Source organism: Fukomys damarensis, unplaced genomic scaffold (assembly GCF_012274545.1).
Source record: "Fukomys damarensis isolate Sample0158 unplaced genomic scaffold, DMR_v1.0_HiC HiC_scaffold_15, whole genome shotgun sequence".
Classification (NCBI taxonomy): domain Eukaryota; kingdom Metazoa; phylum Chordata; class Mammalia; order Rodentia; family Bathyergidae; genus Fukomys; species Fukomys damarensis.
In genome coordinates, this window is record NW_022900927.1 from 65397818 (window position 1) to 65414087 (window position 16270).

At 48.5% G+C, this 16270-nt stretch overlaps 1 protein-coding gene across 1 annotated transcript in view; it reads left to right on the forward strand.

The window, feature by feature from the left end:
* Positions 1 to 2643: 2643 nt before the first annotated feature.
* The window catches only part of Fbxo7 (F-box protein 7), a 16131-nt gene continuing 2504 nt past the window's right edge, over positions 2644 to 16270 (forward strand). Inside the window, exons 1-6 of the mRNA XM_019209506.2 lie at positions 2644 to 2968; positions 8196 to 8423; positions 9592 to 9733; positions 11385 to 11468; positions 13687 to 13782; positions 14983 to 15159. Coding sequence (XP_019065051.1) covers positions 2795 to 2968; positions 8196 to 8423; positions 9592 to 9733; positions 11385 to 11468; positions 13687 to 13782; positions 14983 to 15159 — 901 coding nt within the window. The 5' untranslated portion in view covers positions 2644 to 2794. The remainder of the gene's footprint in view (positions 2969 to 8195; positions 8424 to 9591; positions 9734 to 11384; positions 11469 to 13686; positions 13783 to 14982; positions 15160 to 16270) is intronic.

Genomic DNA, 16270 nt, shown 5'->3' on the forward strand with positions numbered 1-16270 from the left:
GGCGCCGCCTTCTCCGCCTCCGAGTGCGGCGAGGGTGGGCGCGGACGGGGCTCGGGTTGAGGGGTGTTCTGAGCGAGCCCCAGTCCGAGTAGACGGTGGGCTGAGGGTGTCCCTGGAGAGTTGCAGTTTAGGTCTGTGAGGCTGAGAGGACCCGATCCTGTTGCTACTGTGAGGGGCCGAAGATGGCCTGATCTGTTTTTACCCCGAGGCATTTCTGGGGACAGTGACACAGGACTGGACGGACAGAGCAAGGGTGGCACCTCTTCAGTTACGGTGCTGTGCATTTAGGATGTGAGCGTGCCAAGAAGAAAGTAGAAAAGATATTCCTGGGGGCTTTGAAGGCGAGTTTCTCGAAGGAAAAAAAAAAACTTGGCATGACTTTTACAAAATTTATATACTTTCACTTTATTTTTAGGGAATTCAGTAAAATGAAGTCATCTTACAGAGACCTCATTTCATTTTCCAGATTAAAGCATTACTAGATCAAAAGCGAGCCTGTTTTCTCCAGATTAAAAAAAAAAGTAAAGACAAGGAGTTGTGATAACTTTAAACAGTGTAGTAGGTGACGTGTTTATTATTCGTGGGAATCATCACCCTACCATACATTCTCAAAATTTTCTGGGGTGTTTCCATAGAGATGTGTATGTATACTTTATCATTTTCTAACTAGGATAGTCTTAAGGCAGTGAAACCCAGTATGGCTGCAAGAGTCCTGGTTAGTTTCTCTTTCAGGTTTTCTTTTACAGTTGAGCCTGGTTAACTGGGAAGAATTTAAACCTCTGCTTGTGAAAGTAAATGGATTCTCTTTAAAGTGTTCATTTGATGACAAAGGGGCAGTTTAAAAATGTGTCCATATGACATTGTCAGTTATTGATAGGAAATATTTCTTAAAAGCCTGGAGTTTCTAGAATTTCGTTCTTGGTGAAGTTAACTCCTATTTCAGAAAATAGAATCTTGGAAAACTGCATGTTATTTTAGAAATAGCTCTTCCCTGTTTTGAAAGTGGGGGGAGAACTGACAGCATTGCTTTTTCTACAAATAGATATTTGAATGTACATTGTACTAGATTCTGTTTTAAACAGAAACCAATAGTCCAAAAAGACATGGTTTGTTGGAGGCGTTTTCCCTTTTTCTGCTGACATTGGTATGTTTTATAAGGGCAGCTGACCAATTTTCAGTTTTTGTTTATCAAAACATTTTGAAAACTGAGGGAGAGCCACTTGTTTTCTAGCCAGCAGAAATAATCTGTTTCAGTAATTACCAAAGATGATTTAATTTGTAAGAAAAATATATTTATGTGTGAAAAAATTAACTACTTGGTACACTTTCAACATGTAGCATCAAAAGAAAAGTAAACAGAATATGGCTTTTCAAAGGAATTCATCTTGAATTCCTCACCATTGTCAGTGTAGATGTCTCATAAAATGTTTCTGAGGAAGTAATTATTCTTCACCTCACCTCTGTGCTTTGGGAAACATAGTGTTCTTCCTTACAATCCGCTAGGCAGTTCATTGCTTCCACCTTAGCAGCTCTTGGTGTATTCAGCCATGGGGTTTTGGGTTTGTGGTGTCTTCTGTATAGAAGGCCTCATATAGACTGATCAGTAGGAGTGAACTTGTACTTGTCCTCATCAGTAGGAGGGATGAATTTGCATTCAGTCATGTGCACACCCCTGTGATTGTCATTTAGGACATAGATCTGGTGTTTTGGAAGCAGTACGAGCAGATTATCCTGTAAGGACATTGGCTAGGCAGCCCTTATTTCACTCACATCTTAATCTTCCAACAAAAGTGCAGTGGTTGCATTTGTTTACACCCTCCTCGGCCAGATAGCAGAGGTGCAGTTTCAGAGGGGAAACCTAAGACCCCTGGTCTTTTGAAACTTATGTTTTAGTGGTAGTCGTGGGGAAGACAGAAAATAAACTAAACGCAGTGCTCTCAAATAGTGATGTTACGATAAAAATAAAACTTGGGAGTGAGTGGGTTAGCGTGTGCAGGTGGGCGGAAGGCTTTTCCTGTGAAGCTAACATTGAGGTGAGGCCAGATTGGAGAGTAGAACTCAGTCATTGGGAGACATGACTGAGTGAGGGAGAAGCCACAGGCTACAGGGAAGTTGTTCTGCTTCAGGACAGCTGGAGGGAAGAGATCAAGAGGACAGAGGCCTCAGGCTCCCTAGGGGACGTGGGAAGGGGTCAAGTGCTGCACTTTGGGTCATATGAAGGGTTCTATTCCAGGTCAAATAGCCAAAAGAGGGTTTTAAGCAAGGGCATGACATGGTCTCGTATTTTAGAAAGTATTTCACTGAACTCAGTGTCAATTGTAAGACACACAGTTTTATGTAACACTGAGGGGAAATGCTGTGAATTAAACGGATATGCCGTGGAGTTTCAGAAACATTCCAATTTCAAAGATGCCAAACTATGAAAAAGTATATATTGCAAAATGAGGAAAACATGGTACAGTACTCACTGGTACAGTACTTGTTAGACCAGGCTAAAGTTTTCACCATGAAAAGTCTCTAATGTGAGCATTTTATGATCAGAATAAGCAACTTAGTGTGTTATTCTCTGGTTCTTCTGGAGTCATGCCGTGTTCCTTTTCTGTACTCTGGATGTGTTGTTGAGGGTGGTGCCGGAAGGTATCTCTTACTGTCCTTATCCATCTCTCTTGGCAGTTCTGATACCTGCTATGCAATTACCCTGAACAGCAAAGACGTCCTCACTGGAGACGAAGAGACATTGACGTCGTATGGGATTGTTTCTGGGGACTTGATATGTTTGGTTCTTGAAGATGCCATGTCGGCACCTAACTCGCCTCCATCCACGGATTCAGAGCATTTCTCCATCCCGAATAATGACCAACCCTCTCTGGCTGCCTCCTCCAGCCAGGCCAGCGTCCCAGATGAACGACAGAGCGACTTGTTCCAAGGACAGGCAGCCCAGTCTGGTGTCGGGCATGATGACAGCATGGTGGGTATCAAAATGACAGACCAGGATATGGCAATTCTGAGATGCTAATCTGTTTCCTGACCAAAGTCACAGTTGAATAACTGTGTTCAGTAAGTGTCGATTCGGTGTGTCTACTTACACAGTTTGTATGCTGTCCTTTTTTTTTTTTTTGGTACTGGGTGTATGCTGTTCTTTATGGATGTTGTATTTCAGTTTTTAAAACTTCAAGAGACTTTATGCACAGGTGTTACATGTATTCCTTGATTTAGACTTGATTTGGAAAATGAGCTACAGATGTGTTTTTATTACTGCGTGAATATGGATGTTTGCATTCAGTAATATCGGGAATTCTGGTGATTGTGTTCTTTGTGGCAGTACTGTTACGAATGGGTTGAAAGTGCTTTCTTTTTTTGCAGCACTATATGTGAAAATAGGGTTAGAGCTGTGTATTGTCTAATTTCCTTTATAATGTTTCTGCAAAACAATTTTTGACAGAAGATACGGTAAAATATTAACTGCTATTAAAATTTATTTACTTTACACTATTCATTGTCCTTTCTGGAATGTGTGAAAACTTGCCATAGTAATACAAATTAAGTATGTGGGTTAAATTTTTAGAGAAACAAGGCTGTAAACTAGAGTAGTTGCCAGGTCGCACGGTCACCTTGGCTGAGTCTGTCCAGTAGGGTCTTTCTCGGCACAGAGGATGTTCTTGGAGAGTGTTTTCCCGTTCACCACCGGATGCCTGCACCAATGAGGCCTGACTTCTGGGGTCCATTGCCTACCGATTTCTTTTCTTTTTTTGGTACTTTGTGATTGAACTCCGGACCTTGTCCAGACGCGGTGCCACTGGACTGCATCCCCGGCCCTCCCTACCAACTTCTTTTGTTCAGATAATCGCTCTTCCAGATCAGTTCTCCCTTGGTTTCTGTTTGGTCTGTACGCCTCGGTGTCCCAGCTTTTCTGCTCTGTCTGCACCAGCCATCAAGGCTGCGTGCATAGTGCAGTTATTCTGTGATGTGCCTCTGCACCTGGAGCTGTCAGTTGTCAGCACGGACTGTGCGTGGCGTAAGCTTGGTGAGAATGTGGGCCGGCTCCCCCGACCTTCAGTGTCGCTGCCGTTTTCTGTGCCGTTGACTCTCCATCTCCACCCTTGGTCAGGGCTCCTTTTCTATTCAGGTTGTTTGTGTCTGTTTTTCAATCTGCCTTCTAGGTTTTTCCTCCTGTGGTTTTCATTATGGTGTTCCTTGCTCCTTAATAATTCCATGTCATAGGTAACACTCAGAATTTGGGAGCTGAAAAGACCAAATATCCATTTCATCCCTGCTGCTTCACAACAGGCAGTGTCATGTGTGGTCTGGTACCTGGTTTTGGTTTTCAGGGCTTTCTCTCTCTGAGGAGTCGCCTCACCCAGCCTTTCCCGGACCGGTTTGTGTGTCCGCCTATAAGTCACGTGTGCAGATGCACAGCCTGGTACCACTGGGCCTTTGCTCTTCGTCCACGCCCAACCCGCTGCTTCTCCCTCGCCTGTCTGTACTTTTGTCCATCCTCTGAGGCCCTTGCCAACCGTAGCCTGGTGGTATGATCTTTTCTGTGTGGCTTGGTGTGCGAGTGTCAGGCGATCACCCTCTTGCTGAGCCCAGCCCAGGCCCTTGGTCCATGCATTCTGCCCTGGAGGTGCCTTGGTATTTATATCCCGCCTTTCATTTTCTTGTGTGAGGGGAACAGTTTTTTAATAAGAACATTATTCTTGTTCATTGTTTTTGTTTTGTTTTGTTTTTGGTGTGTGTGTGTACTTACCATCTCAAATTAATTCTTTATTGGGCCTTGAATATTAAAGCTAACTACGATGGCATTAGAGGCAAAGATTTAAAAATACTTAACAGGTGATTAAGTTGTCAAAATTTTTGTCCACATAAATGGACTTTTATTTATTTTAGAAGTTACCGTGTCTCTTGTGTTTTTCTGCTTTGTTGAGGCAATCTGGGAAAGAAATAAAGATATTTGGCTGCAGGGCTGGGGATTTGGCTCAGTGGTTCCGCCACCTGGTGCAAGGACCCGAGTTCAATCCCGGGTACCAAGAAACAAAAAGACAAAACAAAACAAAAAAGGTATGGCTACATATTTGAATTTCCAAGTTTTTTGCTCACAGACACATTCAGAGATAACATTAGCAGAAGGGCGCATTCCCTTTACTTCTGGGAACTTTTAAACTTGTCCAATACGGTGGAACATCTCATAGTATATATGAGCTACTCTACTGGCGTTCCTTTGGCAAACTGGGAAATTAGTGTTGCTCCTTGGTAGTAATTTCAGTTCTAAAAATGTATTTTTTTTTGTTTTTGTTTTTGTTTTTTGGTTTTTTGAGACAGGGTCTCACTATGTAGTTGAGACTGACCTGGAACTCACTGTGTAGCCCAGGCTGGTCTCCAACTCACAGTGATCCTCCTGCCTCAGCCTCCTGAGTGCTGGGATTACAGGCGTGTGCCACCACGCCCAGCTCTAAAAATGTATTTGTATTCCAAGGTTTGTGTAGGGTGACTATAAAATTTTAGTGTGGAGCCTGAGTTTGAACTCCTGGTAAACAGCGCTTTGAGTCCTTGGAGTGGAATGACCTGTTAATTAAATTGTAAAGGGAAAGTAAAATGGATGGGTGCGACTCCAAGCCAGAGGAGGTGAATGTTATTCTTGTAATTAAACAGGAGTCAGTTTCCTTACCTCCCTGTTGGGAGTTCGCCAATACCTGGGAGGAGGGCACCTGTACCAGGTCCACACATGCTGTGCACAGCAGCTGCTGTTACGGCTGTCCTGTGCAGCATGACCTGTGGCAGGGGTGGGCTCGGCATCGTTATCTCCACCCTCAGGAAGAAGGTGACAGATCCTCTATCAGAAGGGCTCAGGGGGTGCAGGTGGCTGGGTGGAGTTGGGAGTCAGGCCTGATAAGGCCAGCAGGGGATTCCGATAGCACTGGGTTGGTTCCAGTTTAGGGTAACCCTTGGTGCTTTCCTTCCCACGTTCTGTCCCACATTCCTGTCAGCAAGTGGTCAGTGACTAGAAGTTAGGCATAACGGTAAAGAAAAGGGCTTTTCACTATTTAGCTTGGTGTTAAGTCATTTTTATTTTATTTATTTTTGTTTTTTGTTTTTTTGAGACACGGTCTCACTTTATAGTTCATGCTGGCCCTGAACTCATTATGTAGCTCAGACTGGCCTCAAACTCTTGCAATCCTCCTGCCTCTGCCTCCCGAGTGCTGGGATTACAGGTGTGAGCCACCATGCCTGGCTAAGTGATTTTGTTTTTTGGTACTGGGGATCGAACTCGGATCCCTGAGTTTGCAAGGCAGGCGGTGGAACCACTGAGCTAAATCCCCAGCCCTCTAAGTGATTTTTAATACAGCAGTTTATTTGCCAAAAAATAAAACCACACAAACCTGGAAAGAGTTTGCTGTACTCATTTTCAGGCGGTGTGAATCACCACTGGCCTGTAGGTTTTGCTGAGTGAGCCTGGACTGTCCACAGCCGCCAGGGCTTCAGGCCCCACTGACCTGGGGAGAGCAGCAGTGCCTCTGGGTCCTTGCCTTCCTCCAGCCTATCACTCAGTACTTTAATTTCCTCTGCCTCCTTTTTAGTAGCAGTACAGACTTTAGCAGAAGAAATGTGCTTTGCATCAGGAGTTAAGCACAAGCCTAGGAAACAAGCTTTCTGAACAAAATTGAAATTAATGCAGTAACTGAGTTTTATTGAGGCATGTTTTGCACTTAAAGGCCCTGAACTCTGCATGTGGTTGTTTTCAAGCTTATATTAGCTGGCTACCATGATTGTGTTACTTAACCTATCTGTGTAAAGGTGATATTATCTGCCTTGTGTCGTTTATAGCATCTCTGAGAGGCAAAGGGAGAAAACATTGTGCAATTGTAATCTTTCGACAGGCGTTTTTGAGCTATGTGCCAGGTTGTGCTGGGTGACCGAGTGGATGACTTGTAGTCTGGTCCCGTGTGGGCTTACTGCCGCGTGGGATGCACATGCGTGATGGAAAACTCAGGTGCAGTTACCAGGCCTTCACAGCGGACTGTGGTCTGGACCACTGCTGCCGTGGGCCCGAATGGAGGCCTGTACAGCGGGTCAGGCTGCGAGAGGCCTCTCGTGCCGAGTGCAGGCGTTTGCGCTTCGCTTTGTTGCCTGCATTTCTAGGTGGGTCCTCCTTGCAGACCTTGTTCATGAGCTTCTGAGTGTCAGAGGGACAAAGATGAATCTTGGCTCCGTTTCTGTGCGTGTGCTCTCACTTTCCTCCTCCTCAGAGCTGTTGCAGTGCTAGTGATGTGTTTGTGAGTATGGAGAGGGAGGTGGTGGCCGCAGCGTGCATCATGCTCCACACTTCACTGTGCACTGCGCCTTTTTAAGGACATCAAAGGGCACAGCCTCGTGCACAGTTGGGAAAGAGCTGCTGCCTGAATGGAGAAATGCTGGTGGCTGAAGCTGGGGTGTAGGACACCATGAATGTAAACCGCCGAGAGGGGCTGTGTGTGTGGATGACACCGGGAGAGAAGCGGGCGGAGTCGGCTGCTGCTGGAACCCAGGAGCAGATGAAGAGAGTCTGTCACAGCAGGGGCAGCGTTTACAGGGGTGAGCGTCTGGAAATTTGGAGCAGGGTTCAGTAAGCAGAGAGCGGACTCCAGGGTGCCTTCCAGCCTCAGGTAGGAATGCGTGGAGATCCCAGGGTGCTTGTGAGCTCACTCATTCATCGGGGCTTCTTCAAGGTCTTCTGACCTGAACCCACTGATGCGCCGGGGCTCTGAGTGCTAATCGCTGGTCACTGCAGATTAGAAAGGTACTGTGTATGCTATGGTTGTGTGTGATGCCCCCCAAAGCCTCATGCAATCACAGGGGGGCTTTTGCAGAGGTGGCTGGATGTAGGGTGTGTGATGCTGGGCTTGATTCATGGTGCAGTGCTAGGCCCATGGGCCCTAGATTACGGGTGTGAGTGCCGCCTGCCCTGAGTCTTCTGGAGAAGGTAAGTGGGGCAGGAAGGTTGTCAGGGCTCCTTGTTGCTTTGCTACCTTCTGTCCATCATGAACTCCTGGGCTGCTCTGCCTTGGAGCCAGCCAACTATAGACTGAAGCCTCTGTGAACTTTAAGCCAAATAAACCTTTCCTCCCTCCACTTGCGGGTGTCAGACATTTTGCCTCAGCGATGAGAGAAAAGTTAACTAAGACAGTATGTAAATACTTTCTTTCTTGTTACCACTTCAGTCAGGGCCCAGTCAGAGTGTGGCAATGGAGGCAGAGGAAGACGCTGTGGATATGGAAGAGGACTCCAGCTTCTGTCCCTCAGAACCGATGCTGTGCAGTGAGGCGGCAGAAGGGCAGGTGCCCCACTCGCTGGAGACCCTGTACCAGTCAGCCGGCTGCTTGAGTGCCAGTGATGCCCTGACGGTGCTGATCCATCTGCTGATGGTGGAGTCGGGGTACCTCCCTCAGGTGAGGCCATGAGAGCGGCCATACCCCTTTCTCGTGAGTGAGGGCACATTGGTGCTTGTGTTCTGGCCTGGGCATCAGGCATCAGGTGCCAGGCAGTGAGAGGCTGTTGTCAACATTCGGTAAATGCGCCTTTTCCTCTTTCCCTCATTTTTCCTCCTTCATTTCCTTTGTCCGTGTGAGTGGTACAGAGGGGACAGTGACGGTGCTTTTAGAGACAAATGGCCACCAGTGGTGATATGTGGGTCAGATGAGATCAGTGGGTGTGGCTTGAGGTGCCTCCTGCGTGGCTCTCTGGGTGACTGCTTAGGGCCCCAGCTTGGGAAATGCAGGAGCTGGGCACAGTGGGCTGGGAGGAGGACTCTGCTGTCCTCCTCCACCCCTCCAGTCTGTATCCGTCAATAGGCAGCCTCTGGGGTCAGGCAGCGCTCTGTCCCTGGTCCAGGCTGCCCTCCCGTGAGAGTGCCAGGCACAGGCAGGCAATAAACCATGTTTGTGTGACGGTGGAGTTCTGGGAAAGGCATCTGCATGGGGAGCACGCCCCGGCTTCATGGGGAGAGCGTGTGGAGTGGAGCCTCAGCCCTGATGTTGGGCCCTCAGAATGCGGGCTGTGCTCAGTAGAGCTGGGTGGGCCATGCTCTCCCGGCAGTGCCTGTGCTGCTGGAGCCAGGGCTCACCAAGCACAGAGCCATCCAAGGTCCTGTGAGCCTGAGGCCTGCCCCGCACTGAGCCACCGAGTAGGACCCTCTTCCCATGGGGACCCTCTTCGCCCTCAGGAAGTCTGTAAGTGTGCAAGTGACAAATAGAAATACAGCATCACAGACACCTATACCAGAAATATGAGCAGAAGGTTGGGGGTGGAGGAGGGTTTCGGAAAAGGCTTTACACAGGAAGTGGTTTGAGCTGAGCTCTTGAATAATGCGAATGGCTTTGCTAAGTGGAGTCGTGATTGCAAAGAGAAGGAAGCCTGATCTCTGATTTACCCCACCTAGTCTGACAAAGTGAGAGGTAAAAATCTGTGGTACGGTCATTTGCTGTTAGTAAGTCTTAATGGTGCAGCCCATTTTAATTAAGGAAATGTTTATTTCTGAACAGGTCAGGCACCTTTGGATTTTACCTTTTTTTGAGGGCACCGTCTTCCTTCCTTTCATCTTTCCCTTTCACTCTGCAGGGGACAGAAGCCAAAGCAGCATCCATGCCGGAGAAGTGGAAGGCGAGCGGTGTGTACAGGCTGCAGTACACACACCCGCTGTGTGAGGGCAGCACTGCCGTGCTCACCTGCGTGCCTCTGGGCAGCCTGGTCGTCGTCAATGGTAATGGGCCGCACTGAGGCGGTGCCGGTTCGGAGCTAGCGTGAGCTGGGAACTCAGGTGTTTGGCTCCCAGCGTCTCGCGGCCACATCAGGGCCTGGGAGTCGGGTCCCAGCTGTACCTCTTTCTCCACTTTGTCTCATCCCTCGACCGCTGCCGTGTGCTGGGAGAGGCGACGGAGCATGAGGCCGGTTCTCCGCCCCGAGGCTTCGCGCTTCCATCTCTTTCTCTGGGGGCGTTAGCTAATCAGTGAAGCGGGTCTGTGACGCAGGCTCTCTGTGAAGACTGTGTTCCTTTTTCTGGCTGTCTATAGATGGCTTTCGGTTTTTATTTTTTCAGCAGAAGTCTTGAACACAGGTTGTCCCTACTCGTCTGGCTTGGCATCTCTGGGCACCACATGCAGCAGCGCTGCCTGCTCCTGAGCTCAGGGTGTGGCTCTGCCTCCCCGTCCCGAAGTCGCGTTGCATTGTCTTGCTGCCCTCTTGTGTGACAAGCTCTTCCTGGGACAGGACACACCCACCGTGGCTCTCACTGAGCCCAGGTGCCGCTTGGGTTGCTCCATGGTTGCTGGAGTGGTCTTGGCCTCACTCGCGCTGGCGATGCACCCGGGGACCAGTTCCGCCCTTCTTTCTAGGTTTCATTCGATTTTTGGTCTTTATCCTTTTGGCTGAAGTAGCATGGTAAGATTGAATGATTGCATTTTTGTTTTGTTTTTTGTATTTCAAAAAATTGCTTTTTTCTGCTGAGACTTACTTTGATAGCTGCTAATACGGACGGTAGTTCTGGGTCCTATTTTAGATAATTTTTGCTCTCTCCTTTTTATCACCAGAGTCTTTGAAATGTTACTTAAATGTCTCAGACTTTAAGCGTTAGCAGCTCTAGATCCCCATCTGCAAGGTGTGACTGTCTGATAGCCCAGTCCCTGGCCGCAGCGTTCGGAGAGCGCAGTCACTGCGTGCATCGCACGCCGCCTCACTGCTCTGTGTGCCTCAGGTTCTCGCAGGAGCCTTCCGGGGTGTGCGTCCTAACTCTGCTTACCCAGGGTTCGATGGTCTCCTGTGTTTCCCGCTTTGTTCCTTCCCCGTTCTTGGCATGCCAGCAGATTGCAGGCCCACACGGCCTGCTGGCCCTGCTGTGCCTGTGTCTCCCTGGTGCCCTGGGCATCGTGCATGTGCGGCTGGGCCTCACTGCTTTTTTGACAGAGCCCATGAAATGTGCCTCTGTGCAGGGCTCCCGCTGGGCGTGGCCCTTTGGGTCCAGAGAGCAATGCTGCGGTGCAGACTGGCAGGATCCCCTTGGTGAGCAGGGAGAGGCCCACTGCCGGGGCACGGAGGCATGAATGGTGTCTGCCCTGACTGTTGTGTTTGGTTGCCTCCTGTTAACCTTACTGCCTGTCTTCCCTGGCTGACAAGCTGCCACGGGTGTACTTGGAGGGCTGCGCGTAAGGTGCCTGCTGTAGTTGGGAAACATAATGTGGAGGGTGATACGCTTCATGGTGGCAGGTTTACACCCTTGACCTTGCTGCAAGGGAAGAGAGGCAGGGAGCAGTTTGCGTTGTGTGATGTGTCCTCGGGATACTGTGGGAGGGCGTGCTGGAAAAGGAAGGCAGTGAATGGGTGGACACAGTCTTTAAGTCATCTCTCCTTATTTACAGCTACACTAAAAATCAACAATGAAATCAAAAGTGTGAAAAGACTGCAGCTGCTGCCGGCATCCTTTATTTGCACAGAGGAACCAGGTGAGGTATTGTGGTGTAACTTGGGGTGGAGCTTTGAGTGGTTTGGAAGCAGAGCACTCCCTAGAGTGACTAAGGTGAATTCCAGGCAGTGTCTCTCAGGGAGAGCTGGCCGGACCTTGGGCTTTGATTTGAAGCCCTGGAGACTTATGCTTATGAGTTTCCAGGGGGACGAGACCTGGGAGACTGAGTTACGTAAAACTGATGGGAAAAGGAGACAGACAGAGTATTTATAACGGTAGCACCAGAGCTTGGGCATTAACTGACAGGAACACTTAATGTCAGACTAGACCGGTATTAACTTTGTTATGCTTTCGCTCTCCTGAGAAGTGATAGTAAATTTGTAGATTTTTGTGGATTTTTCTTCCTTAGTCGGTCTCCTTCATAATATTTTAATGCTACATGAGTACAGTATACGTCCTAGTGTAGCGGCTGGGCTGTATTTGCTATTCCTAGACTCAGTCTCTGAGTCCTCGGGATGCATTCCTTAGTCGGTCTCCTTCATAATATTTTAATGCTACATGAGTACAGTATACATCCTAGTGTAGCGGCTGGGCTGTATTTGCTATTCCTAGACTCAGTCTCTGAGTCCTCGGGATGCTTTTCCTTGGCCCTGCTCAGATGGCTGGATCTGTAAGTACGGTTTTTTTCTGTCAGGAACAGAACAACTTGGAATCCTTTGGCTGGAACTCCTATTCATCTCCATACGGAGAGGGCCTCCCAATGGGAGAGATGTTCCAGTCTTTTGCAGTTTTTTATGCTCATTTTGTAGATCAAGAAATGGCTTTAGGGTTGAAATAGATATTTCTGATCCCCAGCCTTTTAAAATCAACTTTTCTTTTTCCTTAAAACAACTGTTCTTTTTCTTGTTTCTCTTAAATAGGGGAAAGGGAATGAAAAGGAGGCCAAAAGTTAATATCTTTGTGTAAATTTATGGATTAATAAAGTACTTTAAAAAAAGTGCTTTTATGTTGAGTAGGAATATGCTGTTTATTTGGCAAGTCGTTTTAATAAATTTTATCATGGTTTATAGTTTAGACTCTAGAAATGATCCCTCAGTACTGTTATTTAGGCTTCTAAGATGCTAATTAAATATTTATATGATAGATCGCTAAAAGAAGTGATTTAAAGAAAGTCAGTTTTTACACTTGAAAAGGTCTTGAACTGAATTGATTTGTTTTGTTTATTTGGTAGCGGGGATCAAACCCAGGACCTTGCGCTTGCGAGGCAGGCAGCGGTACCACTGAGCTAAATCTGGCCCTTGAATTGATTTTTAAAATGTCTTGGCATCATATTTTAAACTCCGATTGGAGAGTCACACAAGCAGGCTCAGAGTTTAGCTGCACAGCTCTTTCTTCATTCTGCCCAGTCAAATTAGAGGCAGCGTGTTTACAGATGGTGAGACGTGTCTCTGCGGAAAGGCCAGAGAGTAGGGCACACTGCGGCCCTGGGCGCTCTGTGTGGGGCTCACGCTGCAGAGCTCTTTGGGGGGTGGCGTGTCCCCTTTGACAGCTGAGGTGAGTGGGCCCGTCGTTGTCCAGGGTTAGGTGATGGGTGATGCGGAAGTGGGAGCCTCGGTGCTGCTCCACAGAGAGCTGTCAGTGCCCCATTCCGACAGACCGGGGCTGCAGTGGAGCCGACAGTCAGTAGTCACTGACCACACTGGTGGTGGCAGCTCTGGTGACCTGTGGCCCACAGCGAGGAGCAGCAGAGTGGCTTGACATGAATGCTTTGTAGCAGATGCACTGGGTTTGTGCCTTGCACTGCCCCTCGAGGTGGGCCTGGGAACAGGCTCTGTTTCAGATGGGGCAGTAGCCAGTATCTGTCACCCACTTAGGAGAGCAGCTGCTGCTGCGGGAGGGCTGAGGGCACGGTCATCATGTGGTGAGCACCAGTGTTGGGAAGGACGCAGCTCCGGGAGAGCCGTTCCCGCTGTGCAGGGCCCTGGGGCGTGCGTGCGCAGATGCCATACACAGCAGCAGTTCTGCACACGTAGCTTGTGAGCTCTAGGTTGCCAGCAGCCAGTTAATTTGGAACCAGGGCCTGGTGCTTTCTGTCTAGGACTCATTCTGCCATCAGGCACCGTCCCTTCTGCTCCACTCGGGTACGGTGTGTCAGGGTGAGCATCGTTTGGGTGCCTGTGTGGACCACTTTGGTTTAGAAGACAACTTTTCTGCTTGATTTTGTGTTTTGATTTTTTAACTTTTAAAAAATAATCTAGGGGAAAATGCAGCTGAGGTATACAGAGGTCTTCAGAAGCTCTCCCGGCTCTTCAAAGACCAACTGGTGTACCCACTCCTGGCTTCCACTCGGCAAGGTGAGCAGGGACGGCTGCCACACGACGAACATCTGGGACCAGGTGTCGGCGCCCAGACGTGCAGCGACTCTGACCCTAAGCTCTGTCCTCACCTACTCTGCTCTTTGAAGGCGAAGCTTCTATGTGCCTGCCTGAAATGTTACCTACTTCCTCTCTGAATGTGTTTCCATAGCATTTTGTGTGTATCTTTATTGTAGTGCTTTTGCAGTGTACCACTATTCTTTTTTTTTTTTTTTTTTTTTTTTTTTTTTGGTATCCAGGATTGAACTCGGGTCCTTGCACTTGCAAGGCAGGCAGCAGCACCACTGATCTAAATCCCCGACCCCCCCCCTTAGCTTGTAGGTGTTGGGCATTTAGTCTTAGTAGTGAGAAAGTAACTAGCACAGGTACTGAGTCTGAAATCATAAAATAATTTTCATTTGACTTTGAGATGTGTTCTTTTGTTCCTTTTTGTTTGTTTGTTTGTTTTTAAGTAGTTGAGACTGACCTGGAACTCACTGTGTAGCTCAGGCTGGTCTCGAACTCACAGTGATCCTCCTGCCTCAGCCTCCTGAGTGCTGGGATTACAGGCGTGCGCCACCACGCCTGGCTCTCTCTTGTTCCTTTTCCTGGCTTTGTCTCCAAATCTCTGTCTTGCTTTTCTTCAGCCTCTTTCACGTGGAGTGTAGTGAGCGTGCCCCTTGACACTCGTGACGTGCCGGGCACTGTCCTGCACACTGGGCTGTGTAGCAGCATGTGTAGTTCTCACAGTGAGGTAGGTGGTGTGTGCACTGCCATCGGCACATTTTATAGATGAGGAAATTGAGCGAGACACAGCCTAAGAACTTGTCCCAAAGCACGCAGCTGCTACGTGGGATTTGGAGCTGGTTATAAAAGCCGGTGGATGCTCCACTTCCTGCAGTTAGAGGAACTTTGATGCGTTGGGTGTTGCGTGGTAAGTATTTAGCAGCTGAAGGTTATTTCATCGGTATTAAGAATTACGTTCCACAGCTATGAAGGGAGTGGGGGGGCAGCGCCGTAAGTGAATAGTCACTGAGGAGCCTGAGCCTGGGGTTCGAATTCAGCTGGAGATGACGCCTGCTTGGATAATGGGGACCGGCGTCTGGCTTGTCACCTCTTCGGCAGGAACAGCGGCAGCTCTGGCCACCGTGGGAGCCCGCATGCCCTTGGCCAGCAGTCTCTGTTGCCTCTCTCTTCCAGCCCTGAACCTCCCGGATGTGTTTGGCCTGGCTGTCCTCCCCTTGGAGCTGAAGCTGCGGATCTTCCGCCTCTTGGACGTCCGCTCCGTCCTGTCTCTGTCTGCGGTCTGTCGCGACCTCCTCATGGCATCGAATGACCCGCTGCTGTGGAGGTGTTTGTACCTACGGGATTTTCGAGGTGATTTTCGTGACGTCGTAACAAGAAAAGGGCTCTTCCCTGCTGAGGTCCTAGTTTCTCTCTCAGCTTCCTGAAAGGTTTTAGCTGTGGATTTCCGTGTTAGAGCTGCATGTGATGAGGGATGGCCTTGGAAGGGCGAGCCTGAGCCTCCCATGTCTTTGCTTATGTCCCCAGACAAGCTTGTCACGCGCGCTCTGCAGCACGTGTGACGCAGGGTACCGAGAAGGCGGGTTACTTCTGGCCAGTGAACCGGAAGAGCCACGGGTTTCTGGCTGAGACCGTCGCAGCTCCTCACTTGGAGGTGACCTGCACTCTGGCTCTGTGGGCAGCCCGGTAGCCACATCCCTGAGGTCGCGTTGTGTGACTCGTGCTGTCGCGGAGGCTGTGGCGATGGTCCAGCGAGCGGCACGGGGATGTGTAGTGCGGGGCCTGAGGCCTGGCTGTGCCGCTGCTCCTCTGCCACCGTTTTGCTACTCGTCAGTGCTTTGCAATCTGTTGTTCAGTCCTGCGTTGGGTCCTGAAGTCAGCCTGATGAGGTGTTTTATAAACAGACAGGATACCTAAAAATCCAGGTATTATTTGATAAAGAATATTCGTTTATAAAATGGGGGTGAACTGCCATTCAGTCCTATATGTTGCAGTTAAAGTGATTTCTGATGTGGCTCACTTCAGCAAGTCTGAGGGTAATGTGCCCGGTGAAACTCGCTATAAGAATGAGGTGGGCAGGTCTGCTCCCCACCTCCTTGATTTTTGTTTTGTTTTGTTCTTTAGGTTTTTTGAGACAGGGTCTCACTATGCAGTTGAGACTGACCTGGAACTCACTATGTAGCCCAGGCTGGTCTCGAACTCACAGCGATCCTCCTGGCTCAGCCTCCCGAGTGCTGGGATTACAGGCATGTGCCACCATGCCTGGCTTCCTCATTTTTTAAAAATAGAAGAATATCATGTGGTTTCATTTGGGCTGTTAAATTTTTTTTTCAAACTTAAAAATGTAAGAAATATGAACGACTTAGTTTCCTATTCCTCTTCTTCGATTCTTAAGACCTTATTCTGCTTTATCCAAAGTTTAAAATGCTGTTTTGTCACAGTAGAGAACAAATGTCATTTAAAA